Here is a 25,284-nt window from a genome sequence, read left to right on the forward strand (position 1 = left end):
CTTAAAGTGATGATCGTTTGTCTCAATTACTCAGTTCCCCATCAGAAAGAGCTGTCTGTTCAGGAAGTGCTGAGTACATGACTTTATAAATAAGAGCCGGATTATACTTAATGAGTTATGTGGGAGTTTGCAAACAGCTGCTTTAATATAGTTAAGCTGTTGTTAAATGTGCCCCCTCTTTAATTCATCAAGGATTCTCTCAGTTTTCGGGTTCTTTGTTTACGATGAAGGAAAAAAACAAATTTTTCTTCACAAATGTAACATAACAAGCAATGAGTAATTCATATACCAATGATCATTTAAAGGGTGAAGTATTCCTTTAATGGTTTATTTCCATATTATTTAAACCCCACTATACATAGTGTTATTTGTAATTCTTACAGTTTAAAATGTTTGTGTTTTGAGTGCAGGTTCAGTCGGAGGTACCCGGCTCGCCTATCTTCATCATGCAGCTGGCTCAGCATGCGAGACACCTTGAGGTTCAGATACTGGCTGATGAATACGGAAACGCCATCTCTCTGTTTGGACGAGACTGCTCCATCCAGAGAAGGCACCAGAAGATCATAGAGGAGGCTCCTGCCACCATTGCTGCTCCCTCAACATTTGAGCAAATGGAGCGGGTCGGTTCTCATCCTTGCATGTGTTTATTTTCCCTCCCTTTTTAACTCATCTTCTCGTGTTGAGACCTGACGTTTTGTCTCCTCCTTCTTGTCCAGTATGCTGTACGACTGGCAAAGATGGTGGGCTATGTGAGTGCAGGTACTGTGGAATATCTCTTCTCCGAGGATGGGAGTTTCCATTTCCTGGAGCTGAATCCTCGTCTGCAGGTGGAACATCCCTGTACAGAGATGATCGCAGATGTAAATCTGCCAGCTGCCCAGCTTCAGGTAAAAGAAGAAGAATTATACCACAGGAACAAAATGCAGATGAGACTACAGTCACCCATTCCATTTTAACTTAGTGTTTCATTTCTGATAGATTGCGATGGGCATCCCCCTTCATAGAATTAAGGACATCCGCTTACTTTATGGAGAATCTCCATGGGGCGACAGCATCATTAACTTTGAGTCTCCAGAGTGCATGCCAAGTCCAAGAGGGCATGTCATAGCTGTCCGGATCACCAGTGAGAACCCCGATGAGGTAGAACTTGATTTCATCAAAATTCAAAACCCTGCCGTGTTGTTATGTCCTTTTCATTTGCACCACTGACGAGCTGTCTTTGTGCTCTCTCTCAGGGGTTCAAGCCGAGTTCTGGCACCGTGCAGGAGCTGAACTTCCGCAGCAGTAAAAACGTCTGGGGTTATTTTAGTGTGGCAGCAACTGGCGGCCTGCATGAATTTGCAGATTCACAGTTTGGACACTGTTTCTCCTGGGGCGAGAACCGTGAGGAAGCCATTTCGTAAGCCTCTTTTTTTCTTTTTTTGTCTTATGAAGTTATATCTGATCTTTAACAATTAATATCCCTTAGGTTTCCTTTGTGAGGCAACAGCCTGTAATGCAGTATCTACCCTAATGTTGTAAATAATGTAATAAAAATGTGGAAAACAGTAGTAACTTGCTAATAATATAATACAATTTTTGAAGATGTTTGTGTATTTTTTTTAACTAAAGCAGTGGTTAGCACTATACGACTGTACAACGGTATTGGGTGAATCATGATATGTAAGTTTAGGTATTGTAATCGGAACATCTCTAATATGAAGTTGAAATATTAAAAAAATCTCAATCTCGTAGGATGCGTGCATAAACCACGTGTCGTATTTGCCCCGTGCTTCAGGAACATGGTGGTTGCTATGAAGGAGCTGAACATCAGAGGTGACTTCAGGACCACAGTCGAATACCTCATTAAGTTGCTGGAGACGGAAAGCTTCAGAAATAATGACATTGACACCGGCTGGCTGGACCATCTCATTGCAGAGAAAGTGCAGGTAGGAGACCGAGGACTTTGTGCCATCAATCGTTTCACGACTCGAAACACGGTCACTGAATTTGTGTGTAGTTTCTTTGTTTCATGAAGGCCCATGCTTGTTCTGCTGTAGGTGAAACAGTTACCGTTTTCATGAAAAACTTGGAAAATTCCCCCAGGGATTGTACTACTGTACCGAGGAATAGTACTACCATTTTAAATTTTAATTATCATTAAAACCAAGTTTATTACAGCGTTTTGAAAAACTCATGCTTAATACTGTCCAGCAACAACCAAAGAAAGCAAAAGTCTCCTAGATGCACAAACATATGGCCCAATTTTACGTGTTTATGCACATTTTATTTGTTTTCATGAGATATTAGAGTTTTCACCATTCTCCAACCCTTTGATTTGATTTCATTTTTTTAATTAAGGTTTAATTTTGACCATTGACACCGAAAGCTCATTTCAACTTCATCAGTTAACTTTTGATTGAAATTTATTTGTGTTTTTTAGTGTAAAACTTGCCGAAACGATTTCAGTGTATCAGTACTTTTTGAACATTTTCTGCACATTCTAACAGTATTGCAATAATACTGATAATTGATCATTTTGGTAACTATGACACATGATTTTATTTCTTTTTCCTGCAGGCGGAGCGACCAGACACCATGCTGGGTATTGTGTGTGGGGCTTTGCATGTTGCTGACGCCAGCTTCCAAAAGAGCATGTCTGACTACCTACATTCACTGGAGAGGTCAGTATACACATTATTTTTAATTATTGTCTTTCTACAGTTCTTACTCTGTGCTTATATATTTGACTTTTGACAACCACTACACCTTCAGAGGCCAAGTACTTCCTGCAGCCAGTCTGCTTAACTCTGTCAGTGTGGACTTAATTTACGAAGGAGTCAAGTTTTGCCTCAAGGTATATGCTTTATTCCCTTCACATGTTCCCTGTGTAACTGTTAACTTTTTATTCAATAAATGATCACTTGTGCTGCCCGCAGGTCGCTCGCCAATCCCCAACTACTTACGTCATCATGATGAACGGCTCCAACATCGAGATAGACGTCCACAGGCTGAGCGACGGTGGCCTCCTGCTGTCCTACGATGGCAGCAGCCACACCACCTACATGAAGGAGGAGGTGGACAGGCAAGAGCTCTTCAGTCTGTAGATCTGGATCCATCTGCTTTTTTGTTTTACTATTTCTTTTCTGAATTTATTTTATTCCCACAGCTACCGCATCACTGTTGGCAACAAGACGTGTGTATTTGAGAAGGAAAAGGATCCTACAGTGCTGAGGTCGCCCTCTGCGGGTAAACTTCTTCAGTACCTGGTCAATGATGGGGGCCACGTTTGTGCAGGAGAGATCTTTGCAGAGATTGAGGTAAATGTGACAGATTCTATGAGACATGCTGTGTCTTTTAGTGTTTTTAAAGATCGCTGCTTCTGACAGCAGGTGTCGGTCTCGTGTGCCAGGTCTGACAGGCTGAATAATTCCTTTATTTTTCAGGCCACCAAACTGTTAAGTGCTCACAATGACCCAGCTGATGATTTGTTTCTTATTGAACCACTGGCGGCTGATGGTGATAATGGTTTTAGTGATGCCATACTTTCCTTTGTCACCTGTATTCATATCTGTGTTCTATGAGTTTTACCAGGCTGTAGGACAAAAAAAGTTGAGATTGACTGGCTGTTTTTGCTGTGGTTTCAGGTGATGAAGATGGTGATGACGCTGAGCGTGCACCAGTCTGGTTGTGTCCACTTTGTTAAGAGACCTGGAGCTGTTCTGGTGCCCGGCTGTGTGATGGCACATATAAACCTGGATGATCCCAGCAGTATACATCCGGTAAATTAATGAAAAATAACAACTTACATACAGTATTGTCCATAAGTTGTTCTCTTAATTGTACCATATATTTTATGCTACTTTATAACATTACTCTAATGTTCAGTTTTTTGCTAAAAAGTGTCAAATTAGTTTTGGTCTGAGTTTGTCAAAATGTACTCATCAAAATGGTTGGCAATGGCAATGATAGTAAAGCGGACACTACACCCACAAATCAAAAATAGACATATTTCCTCTTACCTGTAGGGATATTTATCTACCTAAATTGTTTTGGTGTCAGTTGCAGAGTGTTAGAGATATTGGCTGTAGAGATGTCTGCCTTCTCTACGATATAATGGAGCTTGATGGGACTCAGTTTGTGGTGCTCAAAGTGCTTAAAAAATACATTTGAAAAACTCAACACCGATGTCTCTTTCAGTTAATCAAGACCTGTTTACATAGGATAATCCACAGATGTTATCGTGGTCAGTTTCACATAGGAACTTTTTTTTTTTTTCTGAACCACACCCACCTACCGTATCACCACGCGAAGGAAGTGTGCATCTACTCAGCGAGAGGCTTGTGCTTGTGACAGTGCGAGATGTAAAAATGAATGGCGTCCTAGCTCAGTGCTGCCAGTTTGGTGAGTGTAATTCGGTTGAAAGAAAATAGTTCCTACATGAAACTGCTCGCAACAAGGTCTGTGGATTATCCTGAGTAAACAGATCTTGATTAATTGAAAGAGACATTACTGTTGAGTTTTTGAAACATAACTTTTTTTGGTGCACAAACCGAGTGCCATCTAGTTCAATTATATTAAGAAGACTAATATCTTTTACACTTGGCAACACACACCAAAACATTTTAGGTTTATAAGTAACAAAAATGTATATTGGTGATTTTGAGATGAACTGTACCTTTAGGTTATGCTTGGTGAACAAATGATACTTTTCTGTGTCCCATGTTTGAATTTTTAATCTGTTCTTTCCTACTTTCACCTCCCGTCGCAGGTGGAGCTCAACACGGCAATACTGCCACCCCAGCAGCCACTGCCCACTGTTGGAGAAAAGCTTCACCAGGTGTTTCACTGTGTGCTCGAAAACTTGTTTAAAGTCATGGACGGCTACTGCCTTGAAGAGCCCTTCTTCAGCAGCAAGGTACACAACAGGCCTTCTTTGAAGTCTTAAATGATATCATCTGTTTTATTAATTATGTGTGCATGTTCATGTCTGCAGCTGAAACAGTGGGTGGCTACCCTGATGAAAACCTTAAGGGACCCCTCGCTGCCACTGTTGGAACTCCAGGAGATCATGACGAGCGTGGCAAGCCGCGTTCCTCCCAGCGTGGAAAAAGATATCCGTAAAGTCATGGCCCAGTACGCAAGCAACATCACCTCTGTCCTCTGCCAGTTCCCCAGCCAAAGGGTCAGAGATGCACAGTGACGTGTTGCTGGTTTCAGTTGTTAAAGTTCTTTTATATATAAAAAAACTCACTGTTGCCGATCTCACAGTGTTTCTCTTTGTTTATTACAGATTGCAAATATTCTAGACAGCCATGCAGCAACCCTGCAGAGGAAAGCTGACCGAGAGGTTTTCTTCATGAACACTCAGAGTATTGTTCAGCTGGTACAGAGGTCAGTTTGGCAAGTTGTACTGCAGTAAAACATAACATATGATATTATCAAACTGATGGACTCATGTCTGAATATGTCTGGTCCAGGTACCGCAGTGGAATCCGTGGCTACATGAAGTCTGTGGTTCTCGATCTGCTAAAGCGTTACTTGCAAGTAGAGATGCAGTTTCAGCAAGGTGACTTACACTAACTCCAGATGAGACAGTTTCAATAAAAGCTGTGGTTTATTTGTCACAGCTAACACTATTTTACTCGTGTTGTCATGTACAGCTCACTATGACAAGTGTGTCATCAACTTGAGAGAGCAGCACAAACCCGACATGAGTCCTGTGCTGGAGTACATCTTCTCTCATGCGCAGGTCTCCAAGAAGAACATCCTCGTCACAATGCTCATAGTAAGGCCTTCATCAACCTCAACACACACACACACACGAGTGAAACAATCCTCCAACACCATGTTTTAGTGAAATACATGTTGTTTAAACTACGTAGGACCAACTGTGTGGAAGGGACCCCACATTAGCAGACGAGCTGATGGCCATCCTGAACGAGCTCACGCAGCTGAGCAAGATGGAGAACTCCAAGGTGGCTTTGAGAGCCAGACAGGTAACATCTAAGGCTGCCTGTCTGTTCTGACCACACTGTTTAATCAGGTAATCTGGCAGGAACGATGCCTCAAATTGGGTTCAAGTGATATTTTTGAGACCCTCAGTATTGTACAGAAGCCCTGAAAACAAGTGAGACAAAAAAGTCTGATCTAAATGGTTTTGTCTCCTGTGTTCATGACAGAATAACAACTGAAAAAAAGCTTTTGCCAAAAAGAAAAAATCTTTCTAAATGAAAAAGGGCTAAAAAACATTGCAACAAATACTTAAAAAAATGAAAACTATTCTGACCAAAAACAAAATCACCTGCCAAAACTTCACCTTTTCTTACAGATGATGAATTTTCTTTTTTTTTTTAATAAAAACAATCCTTGCAAAACTGTTTTTTTAAACTTGAAAAAGCTTTTTTTCCCCCTACACCTGTTTCACAGATGAAAAAGATCAGAAATTATACACTGAGTTTTACAAGCAGGTTATTCCAGCTTTATAGATTTGATATTAGATTTGCAAATATGTTTTAGGTCTTGATTGCCTCCCATTTACCGTCATACGAACTGAGACACAACCAGGTGGAGTCCATCTTCCTGTCAGCCATCGACATGTACGGCCACCAGTTTTGTCCAGAAAACTTGAAGGTTGGTCGTGTGGAGAAACTTCATTGTAATTATCATTTTTATATCCGCTGGAATATAAAATGAATGTTATTATTTTTTCTTTGGCACAGAAACTGATTCTCTCTGAAACCTCCATTTTTGATGTTTTGCCCAATTTCTTCTATCACTCCAATCAAGTTGTCTGCATGGCTGCTTTGGAGGTACAGTCAGTGGATTCACAACTTCTTTGTTACGCATTTTCTATTTCTTCATTCGTGATAATCACTCGTTCTGTCATGACTTTCAGGTATATGTGCGCAGAGCTTACATCGCCTACGAGCTAAATAGCATCCAGCATCATCAGCTGCAGGATGGAACATGCGCTGTAGACTTCCAGTTCATGCTGCCATCATCACATCCCAACAGGTAACACGCTGCACTAAACTACGCTGAAAAGACTCTTGAAATAAAACACTGTTGCTGGAATTACTGGCGAATCAGTGCCTCTTTCAAAACTGGACAGATGTTGCATCAACACAGCATCAGAGGCTGTAGTCTTGTCTTCCACTGTCTGAGCAGGATTTCATCAAACAAAATAAACAAAGTTTTTTAGCAAAATTCCCCTTTTATGGTTCCAAATATATGAATCCAGGCTCCACAAAACATTCTTTAACTGTCCTTCAGCCATCACCAGTCTTTTTTTAATGACATTTACCTGTTAGATCAATAAAACTAAATCAATAAAATAGTCCTTCACCTAGTAGTGCAGGTGGAGAGCCTCTAAGCTGCTTCTGTAAGCGCTTAACGCTAACACTGAATGCCGAATGCTTTTACCCATTTTGACATTAATATGACTGTGCACAGCGTCTTTGATCTAATCATAACACCTTGAGGTCGAGTTTGATCATCCACTGCTGATATTCACCTGTCAATCATCTGATTTCAGAGGGAGCAACCCTACTCTGAACAGGTAGAGTAAAGCTCCTCCCAGCGAGCCGAACCAGCTGCTCATGTGCATGTCTCACAGCAACGCATGCAGAATGCACTGTGTTGCGTCTTTCCTTCTCTCCTGTGAAAAACAGAAACAGCCGAACTTCTCCAAATGTTTGCTTCTCTAAATCTGTAAAGCGATATTGAGCTTTTTGAGAGGTACATTATTTATTCCGTGTTCCTCTTAAAAACTTCAAGCCTGAGATTTTTCCTGAATGCTACAGAATGGGGAGCCTGTATTCTCTGATTTAAAACTCTCGATCAATTATAGTAACAATTACTCTTGATAACAACAATTCATAATCACTTTCAATCCAGTAAATGAAATCTACCTGTCAATTCTGTATAATTCTAATTGGATATGAAGGTGATCATACTTGCTTTTTGTCAAATAATTGAAAACATCCAGACTTGCTTTAATTGCTCTTTGCAGAATATTTGTACTCTTGGCTTTGAAGTGTGTTCTGCAAAAGCAAACCTTTCGATGTTATTTAGTGCTTCTGTGTCCTTGTCACTGTCTGTGCGTGTGTGTCTTTCCAGGATACCTGTGCCGATGAGCGGATCAGGTCACTTTAAAATGAGGCGGCCGAGCAGTGAGCTCTGCCTGGAGGGAGCCTTCTCTCCACCCTGCCAGCGCATGGGAGCCATGGTGGCTTTCCAGTGTTTTGACGATTTCAGAAGGTCACTTTTAACACGATTATAATTGTCCTTTTTCCTTATGTATGGCAAAGATACGTAGATCAAAGTAAAAAATAAATTATTGCATGTTGATGTGTCCCTATTTCTTTTGCAGGAATTTTGATGAAGTCCTGACCAGCTTTGCGGAACTACTCCTGGAGTGCGCCCCTTTCTCAGACTCCTGCTCCAGTCTCTATGAGGAGGAGAGCTTCAAGGTGAGGGCTGTGGGTGTAAGAGTCCCTGGCTTATCAATAAAAAAAAAATGTTTTTGGGGTTTTTTTTTGTCACAGCCACCAATTTCTCCTCCATACCCTACAGAACACAAGGGAGAACCCAATCCACATCATTAACGTGTCGATAAAAACAGCAGACACAGAAGATGACGACGCCTTGGTCACAGCCTTCACTGCCTTTGCACAGTCAAAGGTCGCCTGTCTTCTTAACACATGACTGATTCTAATGAATGTGAGATATTGTTTCAGTTTTCTAATAGTGAATTGAAAACGGTGTTGTTGTTTACAGAGAGCTGTCCTCTTTGAGTATGGAATCAGGAGAATCACATTTTTGATCGTACAGAAGGTAATTCAACATCAGTCTCAGTACACAACATTGGGTCCACTGTATCATTTGAGTATATTCATATATGTTGAATATCCAAATATTAATATTGACATATTAATTTTTTTGTACTGGATATGGCCATAAATAGTTCTTATCTTTCACAATGTTTGATCAACTTGGGCCATTTTTTTCTGTGAACAGCAGATCATAGACACACTACTTAGTCTTTACTGTGCTAAAATTGGCAACTAAGTCATTAAATTGTGTAAAGAGGTAACAAGTAGCTAATGTTAATATTAAAAATATTTGTTTGATGTTCTATATATTGTGTTTCCTCCATTGCATTTATAACTCAGCATTTGAACTCAACGTAAAAATGCAGTTAACATTGTTTCTTGCATAGCTTTCCTCTCTTGTGAACCATATTTTTTTAAATTCCAGTCAAAGAGGTAACGCAGCACAGCGTGGCAGTTCATACTTTTCTACGCTAAAATATTACATAGTTGTTGCCTTACGGTGGCCACACTAATGTTTTTTCAGTAAAGCTGCCAGTAGAAAATGCTTTTGACAAGTACACATTTACTCTGAAAATGCACCTGCTTGGTATCTGATTGTTATTATTTTGTAATTTCAACAGAGAGAATTCCCCAAGTTCTTCACTTTCCGAGCCAGAGATGGGGTGAGTTTTTCTCAACAGAACTTCATATGTCCTTTCATTTTAGTAAATTGTAATCTGATTGCAGTTAGTTAGTGAGCTGATGTGATACCTCTCCAATCTGTGCCTCCCCTCAGTTCCAGGAGGATCGTATTTACCGTAATCTGGAGCCGGCTTTAGCATTTCAGCTGGAGCTAAACCGCATGAGGAACTTTGACCTGACAGCCGTTCCCTGTGCCAACCACAAGATGCACCTGTACCTCGGTGCGGCTCGTGTGCAGGATGGGGCTGAAGTCACAGACCACCGCTTCTTCATAAGAGCTATTATCCGCCACTCAGATCTCATTACAAAGGTAAGTGGAGCGTCTGGAAAGTACAACTTATTGATTCTTCAAAAAATAAATAGACATCAATAGTTCTGTATTTTTAGACTGTCTGTTTCCCCAAGATAAAAAGCTAATTGCTCTATTAAATATAAAATGTTTTTAATAGTCAGAACGTTGTTTTGGGGATTAAATCTCTCTTTATACACAACCAGGAAGCCTCCTTTGAATACCTTCAAAATGAGGGAGAGCGTCTTCTGTTAGAGGCCATGGATGAGTTGGAGGTTGCCTTCAGTAACACATGTGTCCGCACAGATTGTAACCACATCTTCCTCAACTTCGTCCCCACTGTCATCATGGACCCCTCTAAAGTCAGTGTCCAGCACAAACACGCTACCAAATATACTAGTTTTATTTCTCAGTGGTCTTTTTAACATCCTCGTCGTCTTCTTTGGAACATCAGATAGAGGAGTCTGTACGCTCTATGGTGATGCGCTACGGCAGTCGTCTTTGGAAGCTGCGGGTCTTGCAGGCTGAGTTGAAGATCAACATCCGCCTGACACCAACTGGCAACGCCATTCCTGTCCGCCTGTTTCTCACTAATGAGTCTGGCTATTACCTGGACATTAGCTTGTACAAGGAGGTCACCAACCCAAGTTCAGGACAGGTGAGGACAGGGGACCGAGGCCCTTCAAGCATTTTATGAAATGAAATCAGAACCAAAAGATGTTGTCTATGGCAGTGGATTTGTTCTGTGTGGTTGTTTTATGGTTGTTATTTCACGGTCAGATAAATCACTAATTTCTAAACTTTAGCCAGGTTCAAGTCACAAATTTGATGACTTTAGTCTCAACTTGACAAAATCAAAAATCACTTGGTACTTGACTTGGTCTTCAGCCTTTTGATTACTTAATAAACTCCCCCAAGTCCAAATATTGTAAAGTATGTTATTTATAATGTGTTCCACAGATCAGTTAATTTCCCTTCATTTCTTGAATCAAGTGGGCTCTTAATTCCCCAGATACACTTTGGTTGAACTTATCTGGCAACTGTCATTTAAGGTTCAGGAGAGAACCGTGAAGAACTAATGTTACATTACTGAGGGCCAGTTGAAAAAAATTATACCAAAGATAATTTTGTTTTCATACAAAAACTATGCAGTTCTCAATAAAAAAAGAATTGCAGTACGTAAAACGTGCAGGTTGAAAATTACAGATGGAGAGGCAACAATGCAAATGTAATGTATTATAACTCTGTTGTTAGAATAGCTTTAAATTTGTTAAAGAGTGCATTATGACGTGTTGAGGACTCAAAGTTTACGACTTGAGACTGGAGTGTAGATACTTGCGAATTACTTGCAACTTGCAATAGAATGACTTGGTGCCATCTCTACTGATTTCCCTTGTTAGATCATGTTCCAGTCATACGGAGATAAGCAGGGGCCTCTGCAGGGCATGCTGATCAACACTCCGTATGTGACCAAAGATCTGCTGCAGGCCAAGCGCTTCCAGGCTCAAACTCTGGGGACGACATACGTCTATGACTTCCCTGAGATGTTCAGACAGGTACCTTTTAACCCACTGAAGTGTTTAGTTTCTGTCTTTATTTTTGTAGTTCCTAAGTCATCTGGATCATACTGAACATTTCCCCGTAGGCACTGTTTAAGCTCTGGGGTCCAGGAGACAAATACCCAAAAGAAGTGCTGATGTGCACCGAGCTGGTTCTGGATGATCAAGGTCGACTTGTGCAGATGAACCGCCTGCCTGGAGACAATGATGTGAGACGCTTTTTATAGCAGTTATATCAGTTTGAGCTCTCTCTCTCCGATGATACTGATAATCACTATGACCGTTCTTCACCAGGTGGGAATGGTTGCCTTCAGGATGAAGATGAAGACTCCAGAGTACCCAGAGGGCAGAGACATCATCGTCATCTGTAATGACATCACTCACATGATCGGCTCATTCGGTCCTCAAGAGGATGAGCTGTTCCTCAAGGCGTCTGAGTTGGCTCGGGCTGAGGGCATCCCCCGTGTTTACATCGCGGCCAACAGCGGGGCACGCATCGGCCTCGCTGAAGAGCTCAAACACATGTTCCAGGTGGCCTGGATCGATCCCGCTGACCCCTACAAGGTGACAACTGAAATCTTTATCTCCTACTTTTTGCATTCTAATGTAAAAACAACCACAGGGGATACTGTATAAATATGCATTTATAATTATAAGTTATTTCCTTTTCTCTGAAGGGTTTCAAGTACCTTTACCTGACACCGCAGGACTACACACGGATCAGCTCCACCAACGCTGTTCACTGTCACCATGTAGAGGAGGGTGGAGAGTCCAGGTACGATAAATCACTGGTTGTTCTCTTAAAATAGCAAATTCAGCTGATTGAAAAAAAAACGTCATGTATGTGCATTTTACATCTTTCTTGGACTTCATCATTTGTTACAGGTACATCATCACTGACATCATTGGGAAGGACGAAGGTCTCGGGGTCGAGAACCTGCGAGGTTCTGGCACCATTGCTGGAGAATCCTCTCAGGCCTATGAGGAGATTATTACAATCAGCATGGTGAGACCTGATTTCTCCAAGTAAGAGAAGCCCATGTGATCCTCTGGGATGTTTTCCTGAGTCATTTTCCGTGCTCTTACAGGTGACGTGTCGTGCTATTGGAATTGGAGCCTATCTGGTCCGTTTGGGACAGAGAGTTATTCAGGTGGAAAACTCTCATATTATCCTGACAGGTGCAGGTGCTCTGAACAAGGTTTGTCTGTTCAACAAATGCTACTGTTTTTGATGAAAAGAAAATAGTCAAAGCCTACTCATTACAATAAACATATTTGTTATATTAGACCTGGTCAGTAAAGGTTTGCTTGTGTGCAAATGCCTGTTTGCCAAAGATCGGCTTTTCCCGTGATGCTAAGGATATTTTGCTGTGCATGCCATCTGTTGTGAATATTGTCAGCAGTTGGATGGTGTGAAATAATAACTGTATATGCAGAGATAAAGTAGATCTGCACATATGAGGAAAATATGTGATAAAGTGTACTCAGTTCTTCGTCTCTCTTGTATACAAAATATTGCAGATGGCTGACATGCTTTTTAAAAATGCATGATTACATGCAGAATTACATGAGGAATTTAATTAATACGTTATTATTATATTCAAAGTGCAATATAAATTATATAAATACGATTAAAAAAACAATATATTGTGCAGCCCTTTAATAAAGGAACACAAAGAGGAAAAAAACAAGGCAAACAATAGATCAAATTGAAGAAATAAGGAGGCCAATTAAAAGAGAGATTACTTTGTTGGTCTCCTTAAACACCTGTAACATCTGCTGAGGACTTAATGGATGCTGATGACATCAGGTTCGTGGTTGTTTCAAGTTAAGCGGACAAATTATAATGTAGCTGTATATTTTCACATTAACACTCCGATATTGAATGAAATGTTGTGGCCTGATGTGAACTTACTTTTTGTGCTTAGTTAAAATAAAAGTCCTTGACTGGGGTCATGAATTTCCTGATTATGTGCAGGTTTTGGGCAGAGAGGTCTATACTTCCAACAACCAGCTAGGAGGAATCCAGATCATGCACAATAACGGAGTCACGCACACCACTGTGCCGGATGATTTTGAGGGCGTCTTCACCATCCTCCAGTGGCTCTCCTATATGCCAAAGGTTTTACACGATGTGTTAAAGTTCGTGTAGTGTGGCTTTTGGATTAATAAAGGTAACCATCCCTTCAGATCACCAACTGTAGTTTTTCTTCTCGCAGAACAAGCACTCGCCCGTGCCCGTCATATCAGCCAAAGATCCAGTAGACAGAGAGATAGAATTCACTCCTACAAAAGCTCCGTACGACCCCCGCTGGATGCTGGCTGGGAGACCTCACCCCAGTGAGTGTCAAGACAAGATTAAAACTCAAAAGGTGTTTTGTTTAAGTAATCACCCTAATCAACCTTGTTAATTTACTTTTTTTTCTGCATTTGTGTCATTAGCGGTGAGAGGTGCCTGGCAGAGTGGATTCTTTGACCATGGCTCTTTCATGGAGATCATGGAGTCCTGGGCTCAGACAGTGGTAGTGGGAAGAGCACGGTAAATCTTGTGACAGTCAGTGTACACACTCATAAAATACATGTGGTGTTTTTAAGCCTTGCTCTTTAATCGATGTATAACGCTGTTGAATAAAAACAGGTTAGGAGGAATTCCTCTCGGTGTCATTGCCGTTGAAACTCGCACGGTTGAGCTCACTGTCCCGGCAGATCCAGCAAACCTGGATTCAGAATCTAAAGTGAGTAAATGTCACTGCGTGTTTATGATTTAAACACACCCTATGACAGTATTACAACTCTGTCCATGTTTCTGTGTGTTTATGTCAGGTGCTGCAGCAGGCTGGCCAGGTGTGGTTTCCAGATTCAGCCTTTAAAACAGCTCAGGCCATTTGTGACTTTAACCGTGAATGTCTGCCTCTCATGGTGTTTGCCAACTGGAGAGGCTTCTCTGGTGGAATGAAAGGTAGAGGATGATCTAACCTTTGCAGAGAGACTGCATTTAATGCAAGTGTGTTTGCAATAAGTAAAGACAATATTTTTTGCCTTTTTTGCCCTCAGATATGTATGACCAGATACTGAAGTTTGGGGCTTACATCGTGGATGCTCTCCGTAGTTTCCATCAGCCAGTGCTGGTGTACATCCCACCACACGCTGAGCTGAGGGGAGGCTCATGGGTGGTGATAGACCCCACCATCAACCCACTGTGTATGGAGCTCTATGCAGACAGGGAGAGCAGGTACATGAAGCAATCAAGTTTTTTAATGGTTACTTTATGGAGTTCCCAACCAAATAGTGTGTGTGAGAATAACCGGTTTCTGACTTTGTCATCTCTCTCTGTTGCTGTTGTGCTTTTCTGTCTCCAGAGGTGGGGTGCTGGAGGCTGAGGGCACCGTGGAGATCAAATTCAGGAGGAAGGACCTGCTGAAGACGATGAGAAGACTAGATTCAGTCTACGCTAGTCTGTCTGAGCAGCTTGGTAAATTTCTTCCTCAACTCACTAAACCCCCTGTAACACTTATTTTTCTTTTAATTGCCATACAGCTTGGATGTTTACAACCTTATTGGCAAGTCTTTCAGTCACTCACGGGACGTCTGTTTTCATCAGCTTCCCCAGAGCTGTCTGAGAAACAGTGCAAAGAGCTGAAGTCAAAACTCAAAGCCAGGGAGGAGTTCCTGTTGCCCATCTACCACCAGGTGGCAGTGCAGTTTGTAGATCTCCATGACACCCCTGGGAGGATGCAGGAGAAGGGTGTCATCAATGTGAGTGTGAACTTAACAAACATTTGGATGTTATGACTGGCAACATATGTGTGACATTAGATGCAAAAAGAAAAATAAACTTGTGTTTAGAGACAGTTCGTACTTTCTAAAACTCATCTTCAACACCTTTGACAGGATATTTTGGATTGGAAGAATGTGCGGACCTTCTTCTACTGGCGTCTGCGTCGGCTCCTGTTGGAGCAGGTGGTGAAATGTGAGATCCTGCAGGCCAACAAGGACCTCAGTGACGGACACATGCAGTCCATGCTGAGACGCTGGTTTGTAGAAACAGAAGGAACAGTCAAGGTATGTCATGGCTGTCAGAGACTACTGGCACCTTAAATCGGGCTGTTTTTTCCCAAAGCCATTTGGGTTATTTAAAGGAATACTTAACCCACCACATTTCCATTTGTAAATCAGTTACTCAGCCTGTGAAATGCTGAATTTGTGAGGAAAACTTTTTCTTTTTTTTTGCATGCCTCCACAGTGAATGTAGAATCCAAATATGGAAAAAAATCCTTGATGAATTAAATCATAGGCAATTCATAGGCTTTCAACAACAGTAAACTATATCAAAACATCAGTTCACTTACACAACGTTTGCAATAAGCCAAGTGTTATTTATCTAGTTATATGCTTGGTATTTCTCCAATAGACAGCCCTTTGGCGCTGCTGGTCTACCGCAGCCTTCATCAGTGTTGTGTTATTATTATGTGACTTTGCTCTTTTAAAGGGTTAGTTTAGATTCACTAAATTAACTCATTAACCCAAACTAACTGATTACTGTGAACATTATCAACACTCGAACATGAAGCCTGTTTGACATGTGTGCTTGCTTGTGCTCCTGTCGGCTTTCCCAGGCCTACCTCTGGGATAATAACCAAGCAGTGGTTGAGTGGCTTGAGAAATATCTGACAAAGGAGGACGGCACTCGATCAGGCATCCGAGAGAACATCAAGTATCTAAAAAGAGAGAACACTTTAAAACACATCCGCAGGTATGCAGACGCTCACACAAACTTTGTGCTCTTTTAACGTGGTCACCTATTTTCCTTGCCATAATCTCATCACTTCCAAAAAGCCATGTGTCAAATCCTAATAAATCTTAAAATGACTTAAACTGTGAAATGTTAATCCATTACAGAGCTACATTTTAGACATAAATGAATGAGTACTAGCCATCAGTTTGGTCATGTTTATCTAATATGACTGAAAGACATTAGCTCTACTGCTACACTGACCAGATATCCTAATCTCAAATCATTTGTGACAAAGAAACCTAAAAGATCCCCATATTTTAGCTGATGAGTCCATCATATAATTGAAACCTCACTGAGACACATGCTGGGCCTGGCAGGGTAATCTAATGCTAATAGTCAGGTAATAGAAAATCATATTTTCTCAGTATGCAGAAATGCCAGAATATACTGCAGACCAGCCTGGACAAATTATACTACCTCAGATTTTTTTTTTCCTCTTCTGTTCCAGTCTGGTGCAGGCCAACCCTGACGTGGCCATGGACTGCATCATCCACATGAGCCAGAACATCACTCCATCCCAAAGGGCCAAACTCTCGCATCTGCTCGCAACTATGGACAATACCAGCACCAGTTAAGCTGAAGGTCTTTAACAGGTCATATTATTCATAAGATCAAGAAAAAACTCTGTCTGAGTTGACTGTACTGTTCAGGTAAAGAGGATTATAGTTGGGGCAAATCTTTGCAGTATCACACACATTCACAAAGTGACTTATTTCTCAGCGATCACATAACCACTACAGTGCTCTGTCTGTTGTAAACATTGCTGTTGAGTGGCGCCTTTTCAGGGACGTCGTAATGTGTTCCACTCTTGACTGACAGGCAGAGTTTCACGTTTATGAGGTAAGCAGTCGGTCATTTCAGCTACACAGTCCAGGAACTTTTTACAGACTACAACTTTAACGCACATTTTGTCAGGCTGTATTTGCACAAAACAGTGTGTCAGTGTTAAATTTGCCTTATAGGCTCGGTGCAGACTATTGAGGCCACAGTTATACAAGTTTCATGAAGTCTAAGACTTCATATTTAGGTGCTGGTTATCAGGTAAAAGTAGAGAATTTATGTTAATTTTTGAATGTGAATGTGACTAGTATTGATCTATTATTTGATCAATTTTCAGATAAAACAAAAAGAAAAGCTAATTTCTGAACCAGAAAATTATTAAATTAATCAATTCTTTTTCATTTCTGCATTTACTAAAAATATGAACTTTTACCAGTCTTGTAATGCAGAAATGCAAATTAAGAAGCAGATTTAATTTTTTTTCTAGTAAGTAGTATTATCAACATCCATCTTTTCATTTTATTCTTTTGTCTGTTTGTGAATCTGCTGTAGTGCTTTGTGTGCAAAGACAATAGTATGAATGAGAGGAGATAGTGCAACACTGTATGTGAGCTTTTCTGTAATTTTTGATGGTATATCTCCAATATAATGCAGTAATTCTTTAAACTCAGGTTGGGCAATAATTGCCACAGTATTCCCCCAAGTGAGATTAAATTTGCCTCATGTCTGATCAAAGTCTGATCAGACATTACATGTCATTTGAATGTACATAAACTCCTTCCTGTGTCTTCTATTCTAACAGAGACTGTTTGTTAATAAATGTCAATGATATATTTTTGGCAAAACAAACTTCTTTTATTCACCCATTTTGATTTTTACTATGATCAAGTTATTGAACATAATATACATCTGACTTTGAGACATGTTAATCACATCGTGTAGAAGAATAATGTGTAAAATCTGGATTACTCAAAGTGTTGGCACACATCGGCTTTTTGGAACGAGGTGGGTAAATACAGTCAAAAGAAAAGCTTTTCTGTAGCAAACATTCAAATATATACAGCAAAGATTGATAGAGTCATCACCTTCTCCAGCTGCCTTTTCATAAATATAAATAAAACATCACAGCAATAATTTCTAGCACAATACAACAGACAAGAGACGGGGAGCTACAGTATGGAAGGGCTTTAAAACGCAGAGTGAACAGGAGGAAAACTGGCAGATGCTAACTTACATCTCCACACCGAGTCTTTGTACTCATAAAGGCTTTGAGTCTTTGCTTGGCAAAGCTAGATTTTTCCAGTCTTACTTTTTCCTTGCAGCCACTTCTTTATTTATCAGCAGTTTTTAATCATTAATGAACAGTTTTCTTGAGAACTGTAAGTGAAATTATTTCCAAACATCGTTTTTCAGGTAGTTCCCAGATGACTGTGGGTGAGCAGTGTGATTTGTATCAGACTTTGACGTCAGTCTTCTTCAGTTAGCGTCCACAGATATCCACAGAGAGCTGAGTCAGGTCGCCGCTGTTGGAGACAGTTCAGTTGCTTTATAACAGTGCAATGGGTTTGCTGTTGGCCGGTGCACTCATGTACTGGGAGGACAGGGGATCCTGGGAAGTGTAGGAGGTGTAGAGGCCTGTCACTTGCACATCTGACAGCGGCAGGTTTGCTCCAGTGGAGACAGGAGTCAGGCTGGCTGTTCCCAAGTCACAGTCTGATAGTCGGAGGGGTGAATTACTGAAGGTTCCCAAAGCATCCAGGTTAAAGCTGTCGTCTTTCATTTCCTCCCAAAGATTACCTAGACAGATGGAGAGTGTGGTGGAAGAAGTATTCAGATAATTTATTACAGAAAAAATAGTAATACCACAGTGTAAAAATACTCTGTTACAAGTACTTGTCCAACAAACTGGTCCTACAAAGACATTAGCATCAGTACCAGAAGAAAAAATCATAATGCATGGGATTATAATAATTGATGCATTAAAGTCGCAGTTGGTAACTTTTATAAAAAAAAAAAAACATTTTTCATAATTGCTGTAAATCATCTCCATATTCACACATCACTAAATAAGACAACTGACCTGTGAAAAATATCATAACTCCTCTGCCTGCTCTATTGCTTTGTGGCACTTCTATTGGCCTTGTCGCATGTGAACAAAAACAACCAATCAGAGCCAAGTCTCTAACGCAGCTGTCAGTCATGTCAATCACTGCTCGTAAACTGCAGTCAAACTGTCAAACTAGGCAGCGCTGGTCAAATATATCAAGATTCTGTCACCGCATTGCCTATTTCTTATAAAAATGTTACCAGAAGCATATTTTAGTGTACTGTTCAGCTGTAAAATCAGAACGTTTATAACTTGACCGCTATGTTGTAAACAATTAAACAGACTAACAAGCACCACCCACCAGCTGGACCAATTTTGGATTTTACAACTAAACAGTACACTAAAATATTTTTCTGGAAACATTTGAATTGAGAAATAGGCAATGCAGAGCATCTGTTTCATGTACTTCTTTGAGAATATAGTGACAGTTTCTGCTAATACGACAAATAAGTATTGCCAACTGTATCTTTATTGAGATCACTAAATTTAGGTTTGGTCTTAATCTATAAAATTACATCATAATGTATTTGATAAGTATATTTTATATTATTAGCCCAAATATGCAAAGTAACTACGGTAGTAACTAAATGTATCAAATACATGTAGCAGAGTAAAAAAAGTACAAATACAATATTTGCCTCTGAGATTTAGTGAAGTAGAACTACAAAGAACCATAAAATTAAAATACTCAAGTAAAAATGCCTCAAAACTTTACTTAAGTACAGTGAAGTAAATGTACGTAGTAACCTTTCACCACTGTAGGTTAGTGGAATGTTGCAACGAACAAAAAACATGTCCGACACTTAAAAAATGTGTTTACCTTGAAGGGCAAAGTCCATGATGCTGGGGTCCAGTGCGTCCACCTCTGTGTGTGTATCACCATGCACACTGTAGAAATCGTCCGGCGGCTTGCTCGAATGTTGGGTGAGTGGACTGTGGGAAAGGTCAGGGACCGTGTGGAGTGGAGGTGTCTGGGCCGGGGCAGGGGACATGGGGGCCAGGCGGGCCTGAGCGTGGAGCTGGGCCTGAAGCTGGTGGTGCTGGTGCATGGGTAAACAGGGCAGGGACAGCGTGACGATTGGCTGAGGCTGCATCTGTGCTGAGACGGGCAGTGGGAGGCCGGTCGGACAGCCGGGCAGACGGGTCATGCCGGGCTCTAAAGCCTTACGTCTGCAGTTCTCCGGGCGGTCTGTGATCAGTTTGTCCAACTCATCTGCAGGGAGAAACACAGATTATCACACAATGTGAGATTTTGACAACTTGTCTCCTTTTTGAATAGGAGACCTTTTCTATTTAGCAGTATAAATTTCTAACCAGGGTTGGCCATGCTACGGCGGATGGCTGGGAGGTCCTTGCGTTTCCACTTCTGCATCTCTTCCTCCATCTTGTCAATTTTGGCAGGGTTCAGCGCCCACAGACAGCCCTTACGGGATGAGCTGCTCGTCTTGTTCTCCACTTTCTCAAAGCATTTGTTTAAGGACAGGTTGTGCCTGACTGAGTTCTTCCATCCATCAGGTGCAGTCTGCAAGGACAGAAGAGGTGGATAATGAATCTTATTCTTTATCTACATGCACCTTGACTTTTAGTCCTTTTCTGCAATTGTGTATCATACCTTGAAATAAGGAAAGTGTTCCTTCATAAAGCTATAGATCTCGCTGACTGGGAGGCTGCCAGTTTTGCTGTTCTTCAGAGCCATGGCAATCAAACAGCTGAAAAAAAAAAACACAAAAAAAATATTTTTTTAAAGTGTAGTTCAAATCAGAGAGAGTAAAATACAGATTTGGGCGATTTGGTGTGTATTATTATTATTATTTAGCTAAATAAGAGGGTCCTGACCTGTAGGAGTAGATTGGCTTGGGGAAAGACTTGGGCTGCAGCTCCTGGTCTTGTGGAGCCAGGCGAGGTTGTGTGAAAAGACTTTGGTTGTTGAAAGAGACATTGCTATAAAGCCCACCAGTTGAACACTACGGGGGAAAAAGGGGGGGATAATGAGGAATTTTACATTCATTCATGTGATCAGTTTTGTTTTTTAATCAAGAAGTCTATATAGGCAATTCACACAAAAAAACTATGAGCAGAATTCTATATTAGCTTCTAGTTTGGTACCTGTTGTCCAGTTTGGGTAAGAGAGTAGACCTGCTGGGGTGCTGGCTGGTAGACTGAGGTAGGACACTGGTATCCTGGAGAGGGCAGCCCATTCATGGAGAATGGAGACATCTGTGAGGCAGATAATGGGGATATTTGACAATCAACCCTATAAAATATAACATGTTTTTTTCCTGCAATGCTGTTAAAACTCACACTTCCGCTGTGGGTGTTGATGATGCTGATTCCCAGAGGGCTGTGCTGCATGTTGCTCTGGAGGTGGAGCATGGAGCCTTGACCTGCTGTCATCGCGGTCATGTTGCTCAGCTGAGCTGTGAGAGGGAAGCAGCCAGACTGGTATTAGATTTAAGGAAAGTTCACAAATACTTTTCTGTATTAATAGTGTTATTTCTAAGCTTTATTTTGTTGGCTTTATAGTTACAGTAGAGTGGGACTTGTGATGCTCATACAACAGAAAAAAAACAAAACAAAACAAATCAAAGAAGCTCATAACCTCTTACAGACTTTAAATCTTTTTTCTTCTGCTCAGCGAAAGTGGTTCCCAATTTAACTGCTCCACATAGTTCTTTTAAGTTTAACTGTTTGCACTTTGATCTATTGATAACTATATCAAGGCGAGGAAAAGCTCAAAACTACTCAATTGGATGAATCTCTAAAGGTTTCTATGTTTTTAGTGTACACTTGGGTGGTATCATGGAGCAATGTGGTTGAACTGACTAAGAAGCTTGTCACTAAAGTGGTCCTGCCCTTAAATATGCATAATTTTAAGCCTTAATAAAATGTCCGCGGGTGAATTTTAGAAAAAGTCACTCCCTGTACAGTTCCCATGCACGTAGAAATTACCTATAAAAACGTTTTTTGCACCAGGCTGTAAGCTTGTTTATTTCTGGAGCCAGCCTCTAGTGGCTGTTTAAAGAACTGTAGTTTTTGGCACTTCTGCTTTTCCTTCATTTTTTAGCTTCAGAAGTTGCTGCTTGGTAGCACTGCACTTAATTACAATCATATACCCTATACCCCTCGAAAATTCAGGAAGGTGTGAAGGTATGATTAAATAAATACCGCCCAACCCTATTAATTGTCGAACAACTCCCAATAGCAAAAACTGTAATTTTGTATTTTGATTTGTTTTTAGAGATAGTCCTTTAAAACTGTTTATATCTACAGAGGCCTGAAAAATCGCTGTCCTGATTTATCCAATCAGACAGATGATGTGGTTTTTGAATGCTGCACTGTCCCCTCCCTGTCACCTCACCTGTCTGTTGCTCCAACAAGCTGCCCTGGGAGGGCCCGTTACTGTGGCCCCGGCTATCAGCCATCTGCTGCAGTCGGGGCACATCGACAGAGGTGAGCCATGACAGAGACTGTAGGTCCCCAGGGAGGTCCTCCTCCCTCAGCTGGGAGGGGTCCGTGGTCAGAAGCCTTCAAGAGAAAGGGAGGAGCGGGGGAGAGGTTTGAGGGGGGGTTAACACGGCTGTCAGCTCCGACACACACAAGTGGAATTTAAATCTAAACACTTGATAGAACATTTTGTCCTTCAAAGTCAAAACTGCTGTAATGAGTCTGGATGTGGGCAAACAGAGATGAAAGCTGCTCGGCCAGGCCGTGTGTTGGCCATGCCATCCAGGATTTACCATAAGTAGATTAACTACAAGTGTTATTTAGCAGTGACAGTTTTAATCAACAATGAAGGAGTTAAACAAGCTTTCAGAGGAAATCATCTGTTTTTTTCTAAGAGGGACACACTGATCTTTGTATATATATATTTTTTATAGTTAAATGCTTTTATAATGATGATAAAAAACAAATTTGAAAAAAAGGTTTGATTATTTATTTCTTTATTTTTCTCCTAAGAATATTTTTTCCAACCCCACATTTCAAAAATGTTGTGCTGTAAAGTGAATTTCTGTTTAACCAGTGCACTGCCAGTACCAATCAGCTTTCAGTCATTACGTCTTTTATGTGGCGAGCCTCGAAGAGAAAGAAAAGAAAAGACAGGAATCCTCTTGAATCCTCTCCAGTCTTCTCCTTACACACACACTTACTGTGCAAGGGTTTAGTAATTGGGGTCGCCATGACAACACGTACTATTCAGTTAGGGTTCTGTGGACAGTGTAGGAGTATACCCCCCCTCACACACACACACACCAAATCTCCTAATAAAAAATCAACCCTGTGTCAGGTGACCACAGTCTCGCCTTACACCATTGGCTGAATCATAAGTAAACAACGCATGAGATCGTTTGAAACATGGGACAGCAGCACATGTTGCCTGCAACAGTTGGCCTTGTCTATTGAAAAATGATCACCTATTGTGTCCCAAACGACAAATCTGCCCAGTGGCACGTGGCTCTATTGTCTTCCCCAGACCCTTCCTTGATTGTCTCTGTCGTTTCTTTTCTTTACACAGCCCCTTGCATTAATCTGTTGGAATGACAGCCCTCACATAAGAGGGACAAATAGGATGCCATCTGCTTCCCTGTCCCTTTCCAGCCTCTATCCTCACCCACCAACCCCCCCTGTCATCCCTAAATGGGGAAATCAACGGAGCCTCGGGCCAGAGGGGGTGCAAATTTAGTTTGAGGTCAGGGCTCTGTGTCTGCCGTCTAAATAAGTGACATCATTGCAGCCAGGAATCAGCAGCACACATCCCCAAACACCTTGCATGCACCAGTAAATGATTTAGAGTGATCATCCTTTTGCAGCAGGTGGTACTGTGAAGTTTAACACCCTGCCAAGTGTCGCAATATCTCAGCTGGAGATTTGAAGTTCAACTTGGTGTGACTAGCTCTCATTCATTTTCATTTTCTCTGCTTTTCTGTTGACAAAAGGAGAAAACAAGCAAAACAATCTGTAACTCTATAACTGGTTGAATGCTCTGTATTTAAAAAAGGATGCTCAGAGTAAATCTAAAGTATGAAGAACATTTTCTATAGCTGGTCTTTCACACTTTTGTTTCACAAATCTTCTCAAGGTTGCGATTTTCCGTTGTAAATGCCCAGTACAAACAAATAGAACTGTAGAATAGATGACACATGGGGGGTATTCCCACCTCCCCTCCTCTCTCTCTACCAGCAGCATAGAAATTGTTCACTGATGCAAAACATGTTGAGCTGGTGTCTCCATGTATCATCCAAGCCTTCCCAGAGGTTCAACAAGACTAAATATTGCACCTCCTCCTCCTCCCCTCCCTCCCTTCCTCCCTCCTTTTCTAATTGGGAGCCACTTGTGCATACTGGTGACCCAGAGCGCCCGTCTCCCCCTGAGCCGGCAGGCCAAGAGGCTCAGGCTCTCCGTGTGCCGACAGCGGGAGTGTAAACAGAGCTGATGGTTTCTGACAGATCCATTCAGACTGAAAATCATTTATTCTTCAGGATTTTTTTTCTCCTCTTTTTCTCCTTTTTTCATGAACCCCCCCATGCACAAAAAGAGCTGTCCATCTACCTTTAGATGAAACATAGTGGGGTTAGACAGTTTGTTCCATGACCATTTGAGAAACACCTTAAAGGCTTTGATTAATAAATATATGCCTTTTATCTATTGAGGTGTCACAGATTTGATCCTGAGTGGTTTTGACAATATGGAACAAGAAATAATATGTTGTTTAATGTTCTAAGTATAGTCCTGATATGCTTGAACAGATTTTTTGATAACAAGTGTTACCTGTAGTCCTGTGGAGACGGATGATGCCCAGCATTCTCAATTATTCCTGACATCCTGGATGTAATTCCACCTTCTATCATTTCCTGGGATATGTGGTACCACTGCAATGAAATATATAAAATGAACAAACTTGTCTTCAAATTCAGACAAACAAGCTGTGTAGATAAGTTATCACAATATTAATAAAATTGCTTCAAGTTTTGTTCTTGCAGTAAATAAACATGAAGGAACAGCATGTGCTATCTCTACAAATATAATAATGCTAAATAAAAACCTAACGTTTTAAACTCATAATAAGGCTCAATGAGCATTAAACAAATCAATAAACACAATTAAAGATAAATAAATAGTGGCTACATACAATTTCTATTCTGCATCAGTGTGCCTTTGTTGTAACTGAGGCCCATTTTATGGTTTGCTTTTTCTTCCCCTTACTCTCACTATTAAAATTTCATAACAATGATTGAATAATATAACTTTTATATAATAAA

At 40.9% G+C, this 25,284-nt stretch overlaps 2 protein-coding genes across 6 annotated transcripts in view; one reads left to right on the forward strand and one right to left on the reverse strand.

The window, feature by feature from the left end:
* Window positions 1–17,769, forward strand: part of acacb (acetyl-CoA carboxylase beta) — a 29,114-nt gene extending 11,345 nt beyond the window's left edge. For 4 of the 5 annotated variants that reach the window (XM_042488529.1, XM_042488534.1, XM_042488532.1 and 1 more), the window contains 45 exons: window positions 411–620; window positions 717–887; window positions 979–1,140; window positions 1,236–1,399; window positions 1,778–1,928; window positions 2,560–2,663; window positions 2,755–2,836; window positions 2,919–3,064; window positions 3,149–3,299; window positions 3,627–3,761; window positions 4,751–4,897; window positions 4,976–5,164; window positions 5,273–5,373; window positions 5,460–5,548; window positions 5,643–5,767; window positions 5,865–5,978; window positions 6,499–6,612; window positions 6,702–6,791; window positions 6,878–6,996; window positions 7,517–7,540; window positions 8,101–8,241; window positions 8,354–8,453; window positions 8,557–8,664; window positions 8,761–8,817; window positions 9,437–9,478; window positions 9,592–9,807; window positions 9,993–10,148; window positions 10,241–10,444; window positions 11,187–11,342; window positions 11,432–11,554; window positions 11,640–11,909; window positions 12,023–12,120; window positions 12,231–12,351; window positions 12,434–12,544; window positions 13,324–13,467; window positions 13,565–13,685; window positions 13,788–13,884; window positions 13,984–14,080; window positions 14,169–14,304; window positions 14,400–14,577; window positions 14,705–14,817; window positions 14,947–15,101; window positions 15,237–15,407; window positions 15,962–16,098; window positions 16,589–17,769. In XM_042488529.1, coding sequence (XP_042344463.1) covers window positions 411–620; window positions 717–887; window positions 979–1,140; window positions 1,236–1,399; window positions 1,778–1,928; window positions 2,560–2,663; window positions 2,755–2,836; window positions 2,919–3,064; window positions 3,149–3,299; window positions 3,627–3,761; window positions 4,751–4,897; window positions 4,976–5,164; window positions 5,273–5,373; window positions 5,460–5,548; window positions 5,643–5,767; window positions 5,865–5,978; window positions 6,499–6,612; window positions 6,702–6,791; window positions 6,878–6,996; window positions 7,517–7,540; window positions 8,101–8,241; window positions 8,354–8,453; window positions 8,557–8,664; window positions 8,761–8,817; window positions 9,437–9,478; window positions 9,592–9,807; window positions 9,993–10,148; window positions 10,241–10,444; window positions 11,187–11,342; window positions 11,432–11,554; window positions 11,640–11,909; window positions 12,023–12,120; window positions 12,231–12,351; window positions 12,434–12,544; window positions 13,324–13,467; window positions 13,565–13,685; window positions 13,788–13,884; window positions 13,984–14,080; window positions 14,169–14,304; window positions 14,400–14,577; window positions 14,705–14,817; window positions 14,947–15,101; window positions 15,237–15,407; window positions 15,962–16,098; window positions 16,589–16,715 — 5,967 coding nt within the window. In that variant the 3' untranslated portion in view covers window positions 16,716–17,769. The remainder of the gene's footprint in view (window positions 1–410; window positions 621–716; window positions 888–978; window positions 1,141–1,235; window positions 1,400–1,777; window positions 1,929–2,559; window positions 2,664–2,754; window positions 2,837–2,918; window positions 3,065–3,148; window positions 3,300–3,626; window positions 3,762–4,750; window positions 4,898–4,975; window positions 5,165–5,272; window positions 5,374–5,459; window positions 5,549–5,642; window positions 5,768–5,864; window positions 5,979–6,498; window positions 6,613–6,701; window positions 6,792–6,877; window positions 6,997–7,516; window positions 7,541–8,100; window positions 8,242–8,353; window positions 8,454–8,556; window positions 8,665–8,760; window positions 8,818–9,436; window positions 9,479–9,591; window positions 9,808–9,992; window positions 10,149–10,240; window positions 10,445–11,186; window positions 11,343–11,431; window positions 11,555–11,639; window positions 11,910–12,022; window positions 12,121–12,230; window positions 12,352–12,433; window positions 12,545–13,323; window positions 13,468–13,564; window positions 13,686–13,787; window positions 13,885–13,983; window positions 14,081–14,168; window positions 14,305–14,399; window positions 14,578–14,704; window positions 14,818–14,946; window positions 15,102–15,236; window positions 15,408–15,961; window positions 16,099–16,588) is intronic. The other variant, XM_042488531.1, reaches the window with a different exon arrangement.
* A 697-nt stretch (window positions 17,770–18,466) lies between these two features.
* foxn4 (forkhead box N4) lies at window positions 18,467–24,873 on the reverse strand. The gene is made up of 9 exons (XM_042488856.1): window positions 24,794–24,873; window positions 22,386–22,552; window positions 21,329–21,444; window positions 21,134–21,244; window positions 20,864–20,991; window positions 20,640–20,736; window positions 20,342–20,549; window positions 19,848–20,240; window positions 18,467–18,717 (listed from the first exon to the last, which is right to left on the reverse strand). Exons 1-9 carry the CDS (start codon window positions 24,871–24,873, stop codon window positions 18,467–18,469), a joined length of 1,551 nt encoding a protein of 516 aa, XP_042344790.1.
* Between the last annotated feature and the right edge of the window lie 411 nt (window positions 24,874–25,284).

This window comes from Plectropomus leopardus, chromosome 6 (genome assembly GCF_008729295.1).
Source record: "Plectropomus leopardus isolate mb chromosome 6, YSFRI_Pleo_2.0, whole genome shotgun sequence".
NCBI lineage: Eukaryota > Metazoa > Chordata > Actinopteri > Perciformes > Serranidae > Plectropomus > Plectropomus leopardus.

What these genes read in the sequence shown, in the direction of transcription:
- foxn4 (XM_042488856.1), bottom strand. Translation starts at nt 24,873, where the DNA reads ATGATAGAAGGTGGAATTACATCCAGGATGTCAGGAATAATTGAGAAT. An exon ending in TTACCCAAACTGGACAACAG is followed by an intron (nt 20,992 to 21,133) that starts GTACCAAACTAG and finishes TTTCCCCCGTAG; the next exon opens with TGTTCAACTGGTGGGCTTTA. An exon ending in AAGCCAATCTACTCCTACAG is followed by an intron (nt 20,737 to 20,863) that starts GTCAGGACCCTC and finishes TTTTTTTTTCAG; the next exon opens with CTGTTTGATTGCCATGGCTC.